Source organism: Aquarana catesbeiana, linkage group LG09, assembly GCF_042186555.1.
Source record: "Aquarana catesbeiana isolate 2022-GZ linkage group LG09, ASM4218655v1, whole genome shotgun sequence".
Taxonomy (NCBI): domain Eukaryota; kingdom Metazoa; phylum Chordata; class Amphibia; order Anura; family Ranidae; genus Aquarana; species Aquarana catesbeiana.
The window spans coordinates 214,499,653-214,514,945 of record NC_133332.1 but is presented as its reverse complement, the minus strand read 5'-3'; the positions used below and the strand labels follow the sequence as shown (position 1 = coordinate 214,514,945).

The following is a 15,293-nucleotide window of genomic DNA, read 5'->3' as shown; positions in this document are numbered from 1 at the left end:
CTCCTGCTTTATTGTAAGTACTGTCCTTGGTGCTGATTTTAAAAAAAATGTATATTTCACTACAGCCGAGCTTTGATTAGAAGGCCAGGAATCCATCATTATTTTCCGTGTTTTGTTAATGGAAGCACAGCTGGTACAACCCTTTTAAATAAGAAACTATTTGTTCATGGAACAACAAAGAAAGAGCTACTCACTTGATCTTTGGTTTTTGATGAAGAAAAGTTTCAGTCTCTCTTTGAAGGTATTCTCATTGACATAGAATTCCACTTGTACCCTGAAAAACAGAAACGGAACCGTCAGGAGCTGTGTACATACATGTGTTCCATGCAATAACATACAACTGTCCTGTAACAAGAATCATTGGTGATTCACACTTGTACATTAATGTATTAAAGCTGAATTCCAGGCAGATATAAAAGACTCAAGTTATTGCAGCTCTGTATTCAATAGTACATGATTAAAGGAGAAGTCCAGCCTGAGCTCTTCTGACTGTACTTTTTCTCCTATGGGTCACAGGAGGGCAGTCTGTTTTGCACTCTTGTGACCTGGGCTGAAGTCCGCTCTCTGCTGACATCACGGATATCAGTCCAGGCACCGCGTCACCCCGACAGTAAAGTCTGGATCCATCAGGTGACATCCGCCTCAGCCTCTCAGCGAGCCACTCAGAGCCTGAGACGGCCGCTCTGCCCCCTCCACAGCTCAGCGCTCCAATGAGTGAGGAGGGGGCAGAGCAGAGAGCTGTGACTGACAGTTTACAGCTCTCTGCTCACGGAGCTGTGAAAACCGAGCGATCGGCGGTGTTCGATCACTCGGCTATCAGTGTAGAGGCGCTGAGGGACAGATGCAGCATCAGACTGATGCTGCATCCACCTAGGTAAGTATGAATAGGGGAAAAAACAAACAAAACCCATACTTCTCTTTTAAATGTCCTCTATTACAACATATGATCAGTGTAAGTAACCTGAATTTGACTCAGTATCAGTCTTTTCCAATAAAATGCACAAGCAGCCAGTCAGTTGTGCTGCAATACTCAGATGCTTATAAGGAACATACTGATAGAAGGAGAGAGCAGAGTGACAGATAAAGTGCTTAAAAAAAGTATTCATACCCCTTGAAATTTTGCAAATTTTGCAATGTTACAACCAAAAACGTACAGTAAATGTATTTTATTGGGATTTTATGTGATAGACCAACACAAAGTGGCACATAATTGTGAAGTGGAAGGAAAATGATAAATGATTTTCAAATTTTTTTTACAAATAATATAAAAATGTGGTGTGCATTTGTATTCAGCCCCCTTTACTCTGATATCCCTAACTAAAATCTAGTGGAACCAATTGCCTTCAGAAGTCACCTAATTAGTAAATAGAGTCCACCTGTGTGTGATTTAATCTCAGTATAAATGCAGCTGTTCTGTGAAGCCCTTTAGAGGTTTGTTAGAGAACCTTAGTGAACAAACAGCATCATGAAGGCCAAGGAATACACCAGACAGATCAGGGATAAAGTTGTGGAGAAGTTTAAAGCAGAGTTAGGTTATAAAAAAAGATCCCAAGCTTTGAACATCTCATGGAGCACTGTTCAATCTATCATCCGAAAGTGGAAAGAGTATGGTACAAACACAAACCAAATGTGGATAAATACAAACCTACCAAGACATGACCGTCCACTTAAACTGACAGGCCGGGCAAGGGGAGCATTAATCAGAGAAGCAGTCAAGAGGCCCATGGTAACTCTGGAGGAGCTGCAGAGATCCACAACTCAGGTGGGAGAATCTGTCCACAGGACAACTATTAATTGTGCACTCCACAAATCTGGCCTTTATTGAAGAGAGGCAAGAAGAAAGCCATTGTTCAAAGAAAGCCATAAGAAGTCCTCTTTGCAGGTTGTGAGAAGTCATGTGGGGGACACAGCAAACATGTGGAAGAAGGTGCTCTGGTCAGATCAGTTTTGGACTAAAAGCAAAACGCTATGTGTGGTGGAAAACTAACACTGCACATCTCCCTGAACACAACAAGCCCACCGTGAAACATGGTGGTGGCAGCATCATGTTGTGGGGATGCTTTTCTTCAGCAGGGACAGGGAAGCTGGTCAGAGTTGATGGCAAGATGGATGGAGCCAAATACAGGGCAATCTTAGAAGAAAACTTGTTAAGAGTCTGCAAAAGACTTGAGACTGAGGCGAAGGTTCACTTTCCAGCAGGACAACGACCCTAAACATACAGCCAGAGCTACAATGGAACAGTTTAGATCAAAGCACATTCATGTGTTAGAATGGCCCAGTCAAAGGCCAGACCTAAATCTAATTGAGAATCTGTGGCAAGACTTGAAAATTGCTCTCCATGACTCAGGGGGGCTGAATACAAATGCACGTCACACTTTTCACATATTTATTTGTAAAACATTTTTAAAACCATTTATCATTTTCCTTCCACGTCACAATTATGTGCCACTTTGTGTTGGTCTATCACATAAAATACATTTACGTTTTTGGTTGTAACATGACAAAATGTGTACAAGGGGTATGAATACTTTTTCAAGGCACTGTAAGTTCAACAGTCTGCTGCTTCTCCTTTTATTGCCCAGTCACAGGTTGAGAAAGGGACAAGACCTGTAAGTGTTACTCAACGACAGCAAAGGAAAAATTGGGTCCCGCGACCTGCCAGACAATGCTATGCTGTGTGGCGGAACTGTGTAAGCTGTGTAAATCTGGATGGACAGAAATACAAATCCTTTGTTAGGTAAAACAGTTTCCATATATGAGGTACATATGTGTGCCTGGAGTTCAGTCTTAAGATAAGGCACTCATATTCCAGCAATTAACAAAAACTGCAAACATTTACTGAAATCAGAAACAGGGGCAGTCCATTGTGGGCGCACAGGTGCCGCCTCCCCTATCCACCGCCAGAGGCTCTAATAGGCTTCAAAATAGGGTTGGCTCGGGAAGCAGAGCATTGCAGTTGAGTTGCAACAGCGAATGAACATTCGCTGTTGCCACGCTGATCCTCCGATACCACGGATCCTCCGATACTCAACATCGGAAGAAGTTCTGGACAACCGCACTCCCAAAAAGTTTTTGCCTTTTATTCAAAAAATATAATCAAAAATACATTCCACAGCAGAGCGGACAAAAGCGCTTACGCGTTTTACACTACAAACAGTACTTAATCATAGCTAGCCAGCTACGGATAGCTATGATTAAGCACTGTTTGTAGTGTGAAATGCGTAAGCTCTTTTGTCCGCTCTGCTGTGGAATGTATTTTTGATTATATTTTTTGAATAAAAGGCAAAAACTTTTTTGGAGTGCGGCTGTCCAGAACTTCTTCTGATGTTGATTGCTATATGCATTGCCAGCACCTGGGCTTCTAAACTGGAGGAGAGGTTTTTGTACCTTTGTCTGACCTACCTGGGGAGGTGATATCCCCTTCCCTATCTTGACCTTTGGACTTTGCACTTATCACCCGATAGGCTGAAAGGACAGGCAATCCTACTGGATGCCTAGGAGGAGGGAAGGAGACGCACAGCGGAAGCGAGGAAGAGAATACACAGGAGCCGCAGCCTGATGTCTGCTGATGCCCCAATCCCCGCCGGTGCCTGATGTGCCGACTGATGCCTGATCCCTGATGTGCTCGCTGCTGGCGATTCCCTGCCACTGCCCGATGTGCCCGCTGTCTAGATGGGGTAAGTGCGGGTGGACCGGCAGACAGCGGTTTTGAGGTGCCGCTGGGGGGGTTGTTTGCTGCCCCCACAAACAAAAAAGCACCAGCCACCACTAATCAGAAAGATCCTCACATGGATGATGTGTCTGTCCTAATATCAGATTTATAGGACAATGCTTAGTGAGTGATGCAATCAATTTGAGTATAGTCATAGACAGCTTACACTCTAATGTCCCCATCATAGACTACAGTGCTGTACAGAGAACACAGAATCAGTCACATCAGTTTCTGTACCAGAGGAGCTTACACTCTGATGTCCCCACCTTACCAAGTCATTCACTAAAGTTATTATACATTTATATAGCTCTAACAATTTTCACAGTGCTGTACAGGAAACACTATACCATTCAAATTAGTCTTTGCACCAGAGGAGCTTACATTCTAATATCACACATGTCTAATCACACACTAGTATTATCATGCATATATATATAACTCTACAGTGCAGTACAGAGGACAGTGAACCAATCACCTCAGTCCCTGCACCAGAGGAGCTTACACTCTACTCTTCCTTGTACAGTCACAAACATTACAGGTACATTTTGGTGAGATGCCGGTTTATTTCCAGGGAGGAAAATTGTAGTACCCAGAGAAAAATCATATAATAATGGGGGGAGAACATACAAAATCTATACAATTATCACCCCTTGTGGGGGACTAAGCCCAGGATTCCAACGCAGCAGAGCTAACCACTACAGATCTCTCAGCATTCTCTTGTTCACCGGAACACAAATGATCCTTCCATTAAGGCACCCTGAGGAGTACAGTCCTCTCAAGGACAGGTAGATCTCATAATCACAGCCTGCAGGAACCAAGAAATACACAGCAACTAACGGGAGCACAGGCCACAACAAATCCTGACTGAGGTTCTAATCCTTTGTCACCGCAACTAAAGCCGAAAAACATTCTGCACAATATAAATCCCACTGCTAAGGGAACATTTATTTAAGTTTAAAGAGTGTCTAAGCAGAAACTTCTTTAGTGTTATGTATATATGAGGGAAGGGTTATTTTCTATTGTTGCTGTCTATGACCCTGATGGGGAGATTTCTCTTCACTTCCTGTCTTAGAGACACGGTGGAAAGTGAGAACAAATTGCTAAGTGAGGGCAAATCCCCTCTAACGCCTCTTGCACGCTGCAGCTTGAAACAGCTCAGCGTTTTGTTTTGTTTGTTTACTGATCTAACATGCATCTCATTGTTTGCAATGTGCCTGTTCACACAGGCGTGTAAACAGGTGCTGTGTATTCATGAGAAAAAAAAAATAAAAAATCTGTACTCCCGGTCAGTATTTTGTGCTACTATTTGCAAATCCATGCATATATGCAAAAATGTTAATTAATTTTGCCTAGGACTGTATTGTATGGGTGAATGCGAATATACACACAAATACAAGCATAAATATGCATCAATACGTACAAAAAAAATGCCTGAAATTATGCCCAGAAATGCTGATACTCAAACATCAGTACTGTGTGCAAGAGGCCTTAAAATGGATCTTCATTGCATCTGAGCACCACAAACCAAAAACGCTATTTAATTTATTTTTAATACTCAAAGCAAGCACCCCCACCCATCCACGTCTCAATGCTTTATTTTGGTGAGAAATCACTTTGAAAAACACCACATATCTGGCTGTCACCATCTTGAGTAAGGGCAAATGATTCATGTAGAATTTACTTCCTGGAATCAATCTGCCCTTAGCTCAAGCATGCATGCAGGCGTTTCATCAGATTCGGCAAACTGACAGAATATGTAACGGAAGTGACGTTCCATTGCCGCCATCTTGCTACACCCCGCACTCCTCCATAGTAAGGATACACTGAGAAGGGGGCAAGCGGACATCTTGTTGCACCCGTCAGAGTTACTGTTATATTTAACAGTAAACGGAGCCTAATACAGTATTTAGAAATCCGATGGATTTAGATGTTGAATTATAAAATCAGCAGTGTTCTGGGAGATCAGCTGGCTTGCCGCTGCTTTTAAAATTGAACATCTAAACAGTCCACCGGATTTCTAAATACTGTATTAGGCTCTGTTTACTGTTAAATATAAGTGTGAACTGCAAGACTCCGGTGGGTGTAACAAGATGTCCGCTTGCCCCCTTCTCAGCGTATCCTTACTGTGGATAAGTGCAAGGTGTACCAAGATGGCGGCGGCAGAATGTCACTTTCGTTACAAAATCTGACGGGTCGCCTAGTCTAACGAAACAGGAAAGTGTTCTTAGCTGAGAAAACCTCTCCTCCCTCCTGAAGACTCCTGGGATGTATGATATCATTTGCCAAGGCAGGAAACTAGGAAGTAATTAAAGAAAATAAAAAAAAAAATAAAAAATTTAAATCAAGTAAATATGATATACTTTCCTATCTATTTACTAATGCTAGCAGCATAAGGATTAAAAATAATCAATGTTGATTGGGAAAGTGAAGTTCCACTCCTATCACATTCCATCAATAGTCATCAGAACAAACAGATGATGATTCTTCCAATGGGGACACACAGACAGCAATAAAAACGGACTTCTTAGGCCCTTGCATAGGGGACCATCTAGTTGCTGTGCGTTTTAGTGTGCCCGGGAGGGACAAGTGCAACACCCAGTCCCACTGCCTGCAGCTTGTCAAAGTCTATGGCAGGCTGTGACTGGGTGGGGTTGCCCAGAATGCAGAATATCTGAGCATTTGTCTCTGAACGCATAGGGTACTAAACACAAGTACCACCCTGTATAGTGTTCAGTTCCATCCAGCCTGCCATAGACCTTGAGAAGCTGCAGACAGCAAGTCTGGACGATTGCGCGTGTCTCACCTGGTGCACTGAAACGCTGGGAGGGACGCAAAACAGCAAGATGTCCCATGTGCAAAACGCACCAACACTTCTCCACCCAAAACTGAAATAAAAAAGTTTTGTAATACACATGAATAAAAAAAAAAAGACATAATAAAAAGTATCCAACATTTCATAAATCCACAGTGGAGCTCCAAACATCAGACAGAGGAGAGAAACAAACTGCTAAGCCACCAACAGTGTATAGTGTCACATATAATATCAGCTACTTACACATTTCTCATCTGATACTCATACATTCTGTGCTGGGGTTTCTGTACACAGATACAGCAATCTTCAAGAAAACGTATTGTACTTGGGGTGATCGAAGGATCCTCCTGTGTTTACGTCTATTGCTGTTGCAGAAGCGGAGAGCTGATACTGTGCATACCAGCGGATGTGTGATAGCCGGGGTTAAATGATTGGAATATCAGTCCATCCTGTCCTATCACTCATTGCAAGCATTACTGTACACTGCTGGCAGATTATATTATCACCCTTCAATTCACAGATAAAATCATTCAATCAATGTTAGGAGTCAACTACCTACAATCTCTCTTCATGCTAAGCTAACATAATAGGCACCAACAATATTAAAGTATAACTAAAAGCAAAAAAAATGTCCCCATTAGGGAGATTCCCCCTTCTCGATTTGTCCTGTTTACCATTATTATTGAAAGTGAAAGTAAAAGAAAATTCCAAATTGTGAGTTGTCCCCGGAAAATAAAGAGGGGAAATCTTCCAATGGGGACACTAGTTCTGGTGATCACGGTGACAACCAGGGATTCCCTCACTTTTGACAAATTCACTTCCTGTTTGGCTATGGGACAGGAAGTGAAAGGAAATCTCCCCAATGGGACACAAATGGCAAAAAAAAAAAAAAAGAAAAAACTGACAGGGGTTATAACCCTTCCTTCCTAAAAAAAAGAGATTTGCCTATAGTTCTATTTTTTTTTTTTTTTTTAATCTCCAAAAATTGTTTATTGAAACAAAAGGAAGACAAAACAAAACATTGCCAAAGAGTACATATGCCAGAACGTACACACATATAGAAAAAATTAGAAACAAAAAAGTACCAAATTCCACCAATGACACCAACTCCCGTATCCAAAACATCATGACATTGATATTACATCTTACATTTTTTATGGAATCCCAAAACCCAAATGTCTCATCAGAGGCTTCAGTAACCTTCATTTACATAAGTAGTCAGTCTAATATTAAATCTACTGGAGACAAACCTGGGTTATCTAGCCACGGGAACCAAATTTTATCAAATTTACCCAGGCAACCTGTGCGTTGAAAGATGTATTTCTCTAAGCGTAACACGTCTCCCATCTGGGCAATCCACTCCTTTAATGAAGGTGGATTGTTCCAATGCCGGAGAACTAGTTTACAAGCCTGGAAGAGTCCTCTACCTATGGCTTGTTTAGGAATGTCTTCAATTGGGAGATCATCCAGTGTACAGGGTTTAGGATCTGACCTGGATGCTGACCTGAAATGCCTTATTAGTTATTAGGTTTTGAGAATGCCCATCCAGAAAAGGTGTAACTTTGGACAACGCCATAAAGGATGAATGAAGTCACCATGGTCTCTGGCACATCTAGATCTACCGGATCCTCTCTTACCCCCGTTTTAAATAGCCTTGCTGGGGTGAGACAGACCCTTAATAGAATACAGAGCTGAATAGCTCTACTTTAAGCCTTGGTAATTGTACGGGGTGCCTGGCACTGAAAACTTGAAGGGTTCATTCACACGGGCATACATGTATTTTCTGCATGAAAGAAAGGTTCTTGCTGGCAGAGCTAGAAGATCCTGTATAAAATACACACCTACAAGTACTATGCACTTTTATACACATTTAGGTGAATACACGCGTAAAATCTGCAGCTGTGTCCAACTTTTTTTGGTGCGTGGCTAAATGCAGTGCATATTTTTGTATGTAGACACAACTGTGTGCATGGGCTCCTTGATTAGTATAGTGCTGCATATAGATACATATAAAACCATCTAAACGCAACATTTCATCTGCCATGTGAATGAGCTCTAGGGGTCGGAATCCCACCACCGAGAACAAATGTTTCAGCAAAGTGTAGGCATTGTTGGGCACAAAGGATACCTGAAATGCCCCTATAGCCATAATGTAACACAGGCAATACATTGCTTTGACAAGGTGATTATACTGCTCTGTCCTACAGTGTTATATTTGTTTTACATGCTTTACATGTCTTTCAGAATTTATCTTTAGAAGGCTGTGAATTGTAAACTGACAAATTATCGGAATCAGAAGGGCAGCACCCTAAAAATAGCCCCTTGCTAATCTGTCTGCCAAGACGTCTCGGTGACAGGTGGACGGTCACAGCACATCAGCTGGCAGAAATACACTTGATAGAAACAGGTGATGTAGCTGTGATCACTATAAGACACAACTGGGGGGGGGGGGGATAAAATAGTAAACAGATAAACAGTCTTCTCCTCTGTATATGTCCCTAGGAGACAGTTGAAAGTTTAAAAATGTACCATATTTATTTATTTATTTATTTATTTATTTCAGGTACTTATATAGTGCCGTCAATTTACGCAGCGCTTTACATATACATTGTACATTCACATCAGTCCCTACCCTCTAGGAGCTTACAATCTAAGGTCCCTAACACATATTCATACATACTAGGGACAATTTAGACAGGATCCAATTAACTTACCAGCATGTCTTTGGAGTGTGGGAGGAAACCGGAGTACCCGGAGGAAACCATATATAATACACTCACCGATCACTTTAGGTACACCTGTTCAATTACTTGTTAACACAAACTGCTAATCAGCCAATCACATGGCAGCAACTCAATGCATTTAGGTATCTAGACGTGGTAAAGATGACCTGCTAAAGTTCAAACCGAGCATCAGAATGGGGAAGAAAGGGGACTTAATTGGATGTAAATCCTCTCCTATACCCAGTGAAGTGACTGGCCTCAGATAATACACAGAGGTGAAACAAATCCTCCTACATACGTTTTACATGTATATTTCTGTTGTCTTCAGCTCTCTACATTCTTTAGAAAGTACACATCTTGTTACACATCTTTCTTCCAGTTTCAGCAGTGGGAGGGGAGTCTGGGCTTACACTGTGTGAGAGCTGATTGGAGGAAAGACCCCCCCCCCCTCCACATAGGCAGAGGAACAAAGAAACTTGCAGAGCTGTGCTGTGAATTACAGAGGAACAGAGCAGCAGAAAGACATGACACTCAGAGGTTTGGAGAGAGATAAGTAAACACAGATTTCAGATTTCATGAATTGGGTTTACATCTAATTTAAGTGACTCTGAACATGGCATGGTTGTTGGTGCCAGACGAGAGTATTTAAAAACGGCTGATCTCGTGCTGATTTTCACGCACAACCATCTCTAGGGTCTACAGAGAATGGCCTGAAAAAGAGAAAATGTCCAGTGAATGGCAGTTGTGTGGACAAAAATGCCTTGTTGATGCCAGAGGAGAATGGGTAGACTGGTTCGAGATGACAGAAAGAGAACAGTAACTCAAATAACCACTTGTTACAACAAAGGTATGCAGAATACCATCTCTGAGCCCACAACACATCGAACCTTGAAGCATATGGACTACAGCAGTAGAAGACCACACAGGGTGCCACTCCTGTCAGCTAAGGACAGGAAACTGAGGCTATAATTCGCACAGGCTCACCAAAATTGGACAATAGGAGATTGAAAAAAAACTTTGCCTTGTCTGATGAGTCTCGATTTCAGCTGCAACATTCAGATGGTAGGGTCAGAATTTGGCGTAAACAACATGAAAGCATGGATCCATCCTGCCTTGTATCAATGGTTCAGGCTGGTGGTGGTAGTGTAATGGTGTGGGGGCTATTTTCTTGGCACACTATAAGCCCCTTAGTACCAATTGAGCATCATTTAAATGCCATGGCCTACCTGAGTATTGTTACTGACCATGTCCATCCCTTTAGAACCATGGGGTACCCATCTTCTGATGGCTCCTTCCAGCAGGATAATGCACCATGTCACAAAGCTCAAAACATCTCACCACTGGTTTCTTGAACATGACAATGAGGTCACTGTACTCCAATGTCCTCCACAGTCACCAGATCTCAATCCAAAAGAGCACCTTTGGGATGTGGTGGAACAGAAGATTCGCATCATGGATGTGCAGCCGACAAATCTGCAGCAACTGTGTGATGCTATCATGTCAATAGGGACTAAAACCTCTAAGGAACGTTTCCAACCCCTGGTTGCGACTATGTCATGAAGAATTAAGGCAGTTCTGAAGGTAAAAGGGGGTCCAACCCGGTACCAGCAAGGTGTACTTAATAAAGTGGCTGGTGAGTGTATATATACTGTATATAATTGATATCATATTAGTTCTAATAATATACATTCTATGATATTTTGTACATGAATGTAAGCAGAATCACCAAATACTCCCAGGTGGTCAGAAACAGATCTGGTAGGTTTAGTGTTGGATCATCTAAGACTCATATGTGAAACACAAAGCCTTGTCATGTGGCCCTTGCACCTAGTTTTGCAGCCGGAAAGTGGAGAAACTCCATTTCACCACCTCTGGCTCTTACCTTCTGTTCCCACTCCCCGCTGTCACTTGTAAACATAGAAGCCTTTTGTGTTTACAAGAGACAGCTTTGCTCTCAGCAGCTCCTAGATCTAACAGATCCCTGCATGCACTCATAGCACAGCAGGGACAGATCTCCAGAGAGAGAGAGAGAGAACAATCTCCCTGAAAGGCGTGCCACCTACACAGGGAGGTACGAGAACTGGGCCAGGTAAACAACACACTCCTGAACTTTGCACTCTATACACAGTTCCACCCCTGAACTCTTCACTCTGTATGTAATGCACCCCTAAACCTTGTACTCTGTACACAGCGCACTCCTAAATGATGCACTCTTCATAGCGCACCCCTAAATCTTGTACTCTGTACACAGCGCACCATAAACTCTGCATTTTGTACATAGTGTACCCCTGAACTCTGCACTCTGTATACAGCTCACCCCTGATCTCTGCACTCTATACACAACTCGCCCCTGAATGCTGCACTCTGTACATAGCTCATCCCTGAACTCTTCACTCTGTATGTAATGCACTCCTGAACCCTGCACTTTGTACATAGCGCACCGCTAAACCCTGCACTCTGTACACAGTGCACCCCTAAACTATGCACTCTGTACATAGCATACCCCTAAACCTTGCTCTCCATACACAGTGCACCCCTAAAACATGCACTCTGTACATGGTGCACCCCTAAACCCTGCACTCTGTACATAATGCACTCCTGAACGCTGCACTCTCTATGTAGCATAATCCTGAACTCTGTACTCACTTGCATGTAACGCACCCCAGATACAACCAGCCCTTTGAGGGCAACCATACTGCTGATGCAGCCTGCAATTAAATTGAGTTTGAGACCCCTGATCTAAGACATAAAGAAAGCCAGGGACCCCCTATAAATACAATTCTACTTATGGGTGAACTGATCCTTTGAATATGCCAACTCTGGATTTCCCAGCATGATAGCAGAGGTTTTTTCCTTCAAGAAAAGAAGACACTTTCTAGGGCTCATTAGATGTAAGCTATTTGAAGACACTCGTCTGCTAGTTTATGCCCTTTTTTCTGGTGGGTTCAGGACAATGTCACTTCTCATCTGCTTGTAGTTAAAGTGGATCTACCATCAGATAGGTTATTTCAAGGTAAGGGCATGCACAACAAGTTATGGGCCAGTGTAACACAGGTATTTATTACTTCTCCTAGAGATCAAAGTGACTGACAATTCTTTCATCTGTTGACCTCAGAAGGACGGTCCAATCTTTGCTTGAACATTATTTTAGTTCAGGATCTACTTTCTGGACTGACTTTCTGCAAATTTACAAAATAAGGTCTGACGACTAAAAGGTTTTATTTAGAAAAAAATGCATTGCTATTTGATCACCAAATCTGCATGCACATTTGTTCTGTGCAAATTGGGCAAAAACAAATGGTATTGGGTTGTTTTCTCTTCTGAACCAATGTTCTTTCATTATGGGCAGTAGTAGAATACTGCATTATGGACACTAGATGGAGCTGATGAGCATAGAAGTACATATGTGGTTGTAACAAGAAATACATTGTAAACTTTAGAGAACACTAGAAGGAATTAGAAAAGAAATGTAACCAATAGTTTCATTATTTTCATACATAGACCACTAATATAGACCAAGGAAATTCTTTTTCCTGCCTGTAGCAGACTAATTAGATCTTCCCAGCCTAGACAAAGTCATGGGAATAGAGTGACTAGGATGACTTTTGATGCTGAAAGATTTTTTTTAAATGATGCTATTGCAATATATTGTGCCAAGCCATGTATATGTGTAGACTTGTAGTTACAGAAAGGTCCCTTTTAATAGTGTTATCTAGAACTAAAGGATGTGTTGAACACAGTCATTTTTCTTGGTGCTTTTGGTCTCTTTTTTTCCCCTATTTTAAGAATGCTGCACACTTCGAGCCTCCCTATGGCTTTTTATGTACCTTTCATTAACAATGGATATTTGTTGTGACCTTTATAATCCTTTCCCAATTAAGACAAAGGCTGCCTGACTGTAATGGCTTCTGATAGGAACACAGGAAAAAAAAAATCTCTTAATTGGTGACAGATTAGTGAAGTAACATTTCCTGCAATTAAAAATAATGTGGCCTGAAGATTTAGCAACTTCTACCCTAAAGGAGACTCTATAACAGAAGTGGATAGAAGGACTACAGAGATCAGAAGCATTGAGATGTCAAAATGGGAGAACAGTTTATAGGGTGGCAAGGAAGAAGCATGCAAAAAACTGGGTGTGGCTAAATTGTTTAAGAGGCGGGGCTTAAAATTATTCCAAATGCACAGAGTAAAAAAAAAAAAAAAGCAGTCCCACTGTGTGGGGCGGTGCAGAAGTGCCAATTTAGAGAACACCCTAGTATTTTCTCAATGAATCATGGCATCACCAACCCACCTCTCCACCTTATCCAATCAGAGAATGCTTTGAATTGGTTGAGAAAAGTGTTTTCTGAATGGAGCCCATGTTGAGCTAGGACCCCCTGTGGTTACTATGCAGCAGAGCAGCCGATCGACACTGAATGCAGAAGACAATGGCAATCCCTGTAGTAGTGCGGCTACTACAACAATACTCCACTTCTCTAATTATAATTGGCCAACATGGGATGAAGTTACTCCTGCACATGCTCAGAGTTTCAGTCATCGGCACAGGATCCCAGGATATGTGGCGCAATGTAAACTGAGCTGCGCATACGCAGCTCAGTGTACATTCTACGGAAAACTTGCAAGCAGACAAGTAGGTTTATTTTATTTTTTGCAGAGGGGACACTGTATGCAGGGCCTGGACAAGGGGTGGGCAGGAGGGGCGGCTGCCCCGGGTGCAGTGGTTAACTGCATTGATGGGGTCACCAGTGAGCTCATTCTGATACAAGGCACTTTGACAGGTGGGTGACTTCCGGGGTAGCATCCCCTAAGCTCACACATAATGAAGGGAGCATAGTTTGGCTTCTTTGCCTTAGGCACTGGATGACCTTGTCCGGGCACTAATTGCATGTCTCTACTGCAATAACAAACCAGTCTTAAAAACTGAGACTTTAATTCAATTTTAACCTTGTTCCCATCCTTCTCTCCTTGTGGACTACAGAATCCCCCCCCCCTGTTTTGTTATGCAGTAGGGGGGTTTTGTCCTGTAGTTGGGATAGGAAAAATATTTCCTATCCCAAAATGGCAACACTGCTCCTTCATAGATACCATATGGCAATTGAGTGTCACCCTAGGACACAAAGAGCTTGATTTACTAAAGGCAAATAGACTGTGCACCTTGCAAGTGCATTTGCACTAATTTTCAAAGCTTAGTAAAGGTGGTAAAGCACTGCTGATTTCCATTATTCAATCATGTGAAAGTAAATATGCAGTTTTTTTCCTTGCACCTGACTGCATATTCTTTTTAAAGTGAAGCTTTACCACATTCACATTTAGTAAGGAAAATGAGTGCAACCACACTTGCAAAGTGTACAGTCTATTTGCCTTTAGTAAATCCACCCCAGAGTGTGTTACTGGTAGGACCTGGTAAAAAAAGGAAACAAAGCAGAAAAAGAAGAAAAAAGAAAAGTATTATAGACAAAACACCTAGGGACTGGTAAGCTGCAATATATTTGATTTTTTCTGTAGGGTTTAAATACACTTTAATAACCCGTCAGATTGTTCATTCAATAATGAAGATTGATAATAGTGATAGATAATTGTGAAGATAAAGACCTTGGATAGTGTTTGAGCAGAAAGATGGCTCTAAAACCTGCAATAGACACATGAAGTTTGCCAGCTGCTATGTGTTGAGTAAAACTTGTGCAATGACAGCAATGGCAGTGTCCCATAATTCAGAGCAGGTGACTGCATCCCACACAGTGTCTGGAAAAAGTATTCATACCCTTAGAAATTTTCCACATTTTGTCATTTTACAACCAAAAACGTAAATGTATTTTATTGGGATTTTATGTGATAGACCAGCACAAAGTGGCACATAATTGTGAAGTGGAAGGAAAATGATAAATGTTTTTCAAAATTCTTTGTAGAATCACCTTTTGCTGCAATTACAGCTGCAAGTCTTTTTGGGGATGTCTCTACCAGCTTTGCACATCTAGAGAGGGACATTTTTTCCTATTCTTCTTTGCAAAATAGCTTAATCCATCAGATTGGATGAAAAGCGTCTGTG

At 41.9% G+C, this 15,293-nt stretch overlaps 1 protein-coding gene across 7 annotated transcripts in view; it reads right to left on the bottom strand.

Moving 5' to 3' along the window:
• The window catches only part of KCNT1 (potassium sodium-activated channel subfamily T member 1), a 587,173-nt gene that overhangs the window by 179,740 nt on the left and 392,140 nt on the right, over positions 1–15,293 (bottom strand). For all 7 annotated transcript variants that reach the window (XR_012236041.1, XM_073599682.1, XM_073599683.1 and 4 more), the window contains one exon: positions 195–274. Coding sequence is in view for 6 of the 7 variants with exons in the window: in XM_073599682.1 (XP_073455783.1) it covers positions 195–274 (80 nt within the window). In the remaining variant the exon portion in view is untranslated. The remainder of the gene's footprint in view (positions 1–194; positions 275–15,293) is intronic.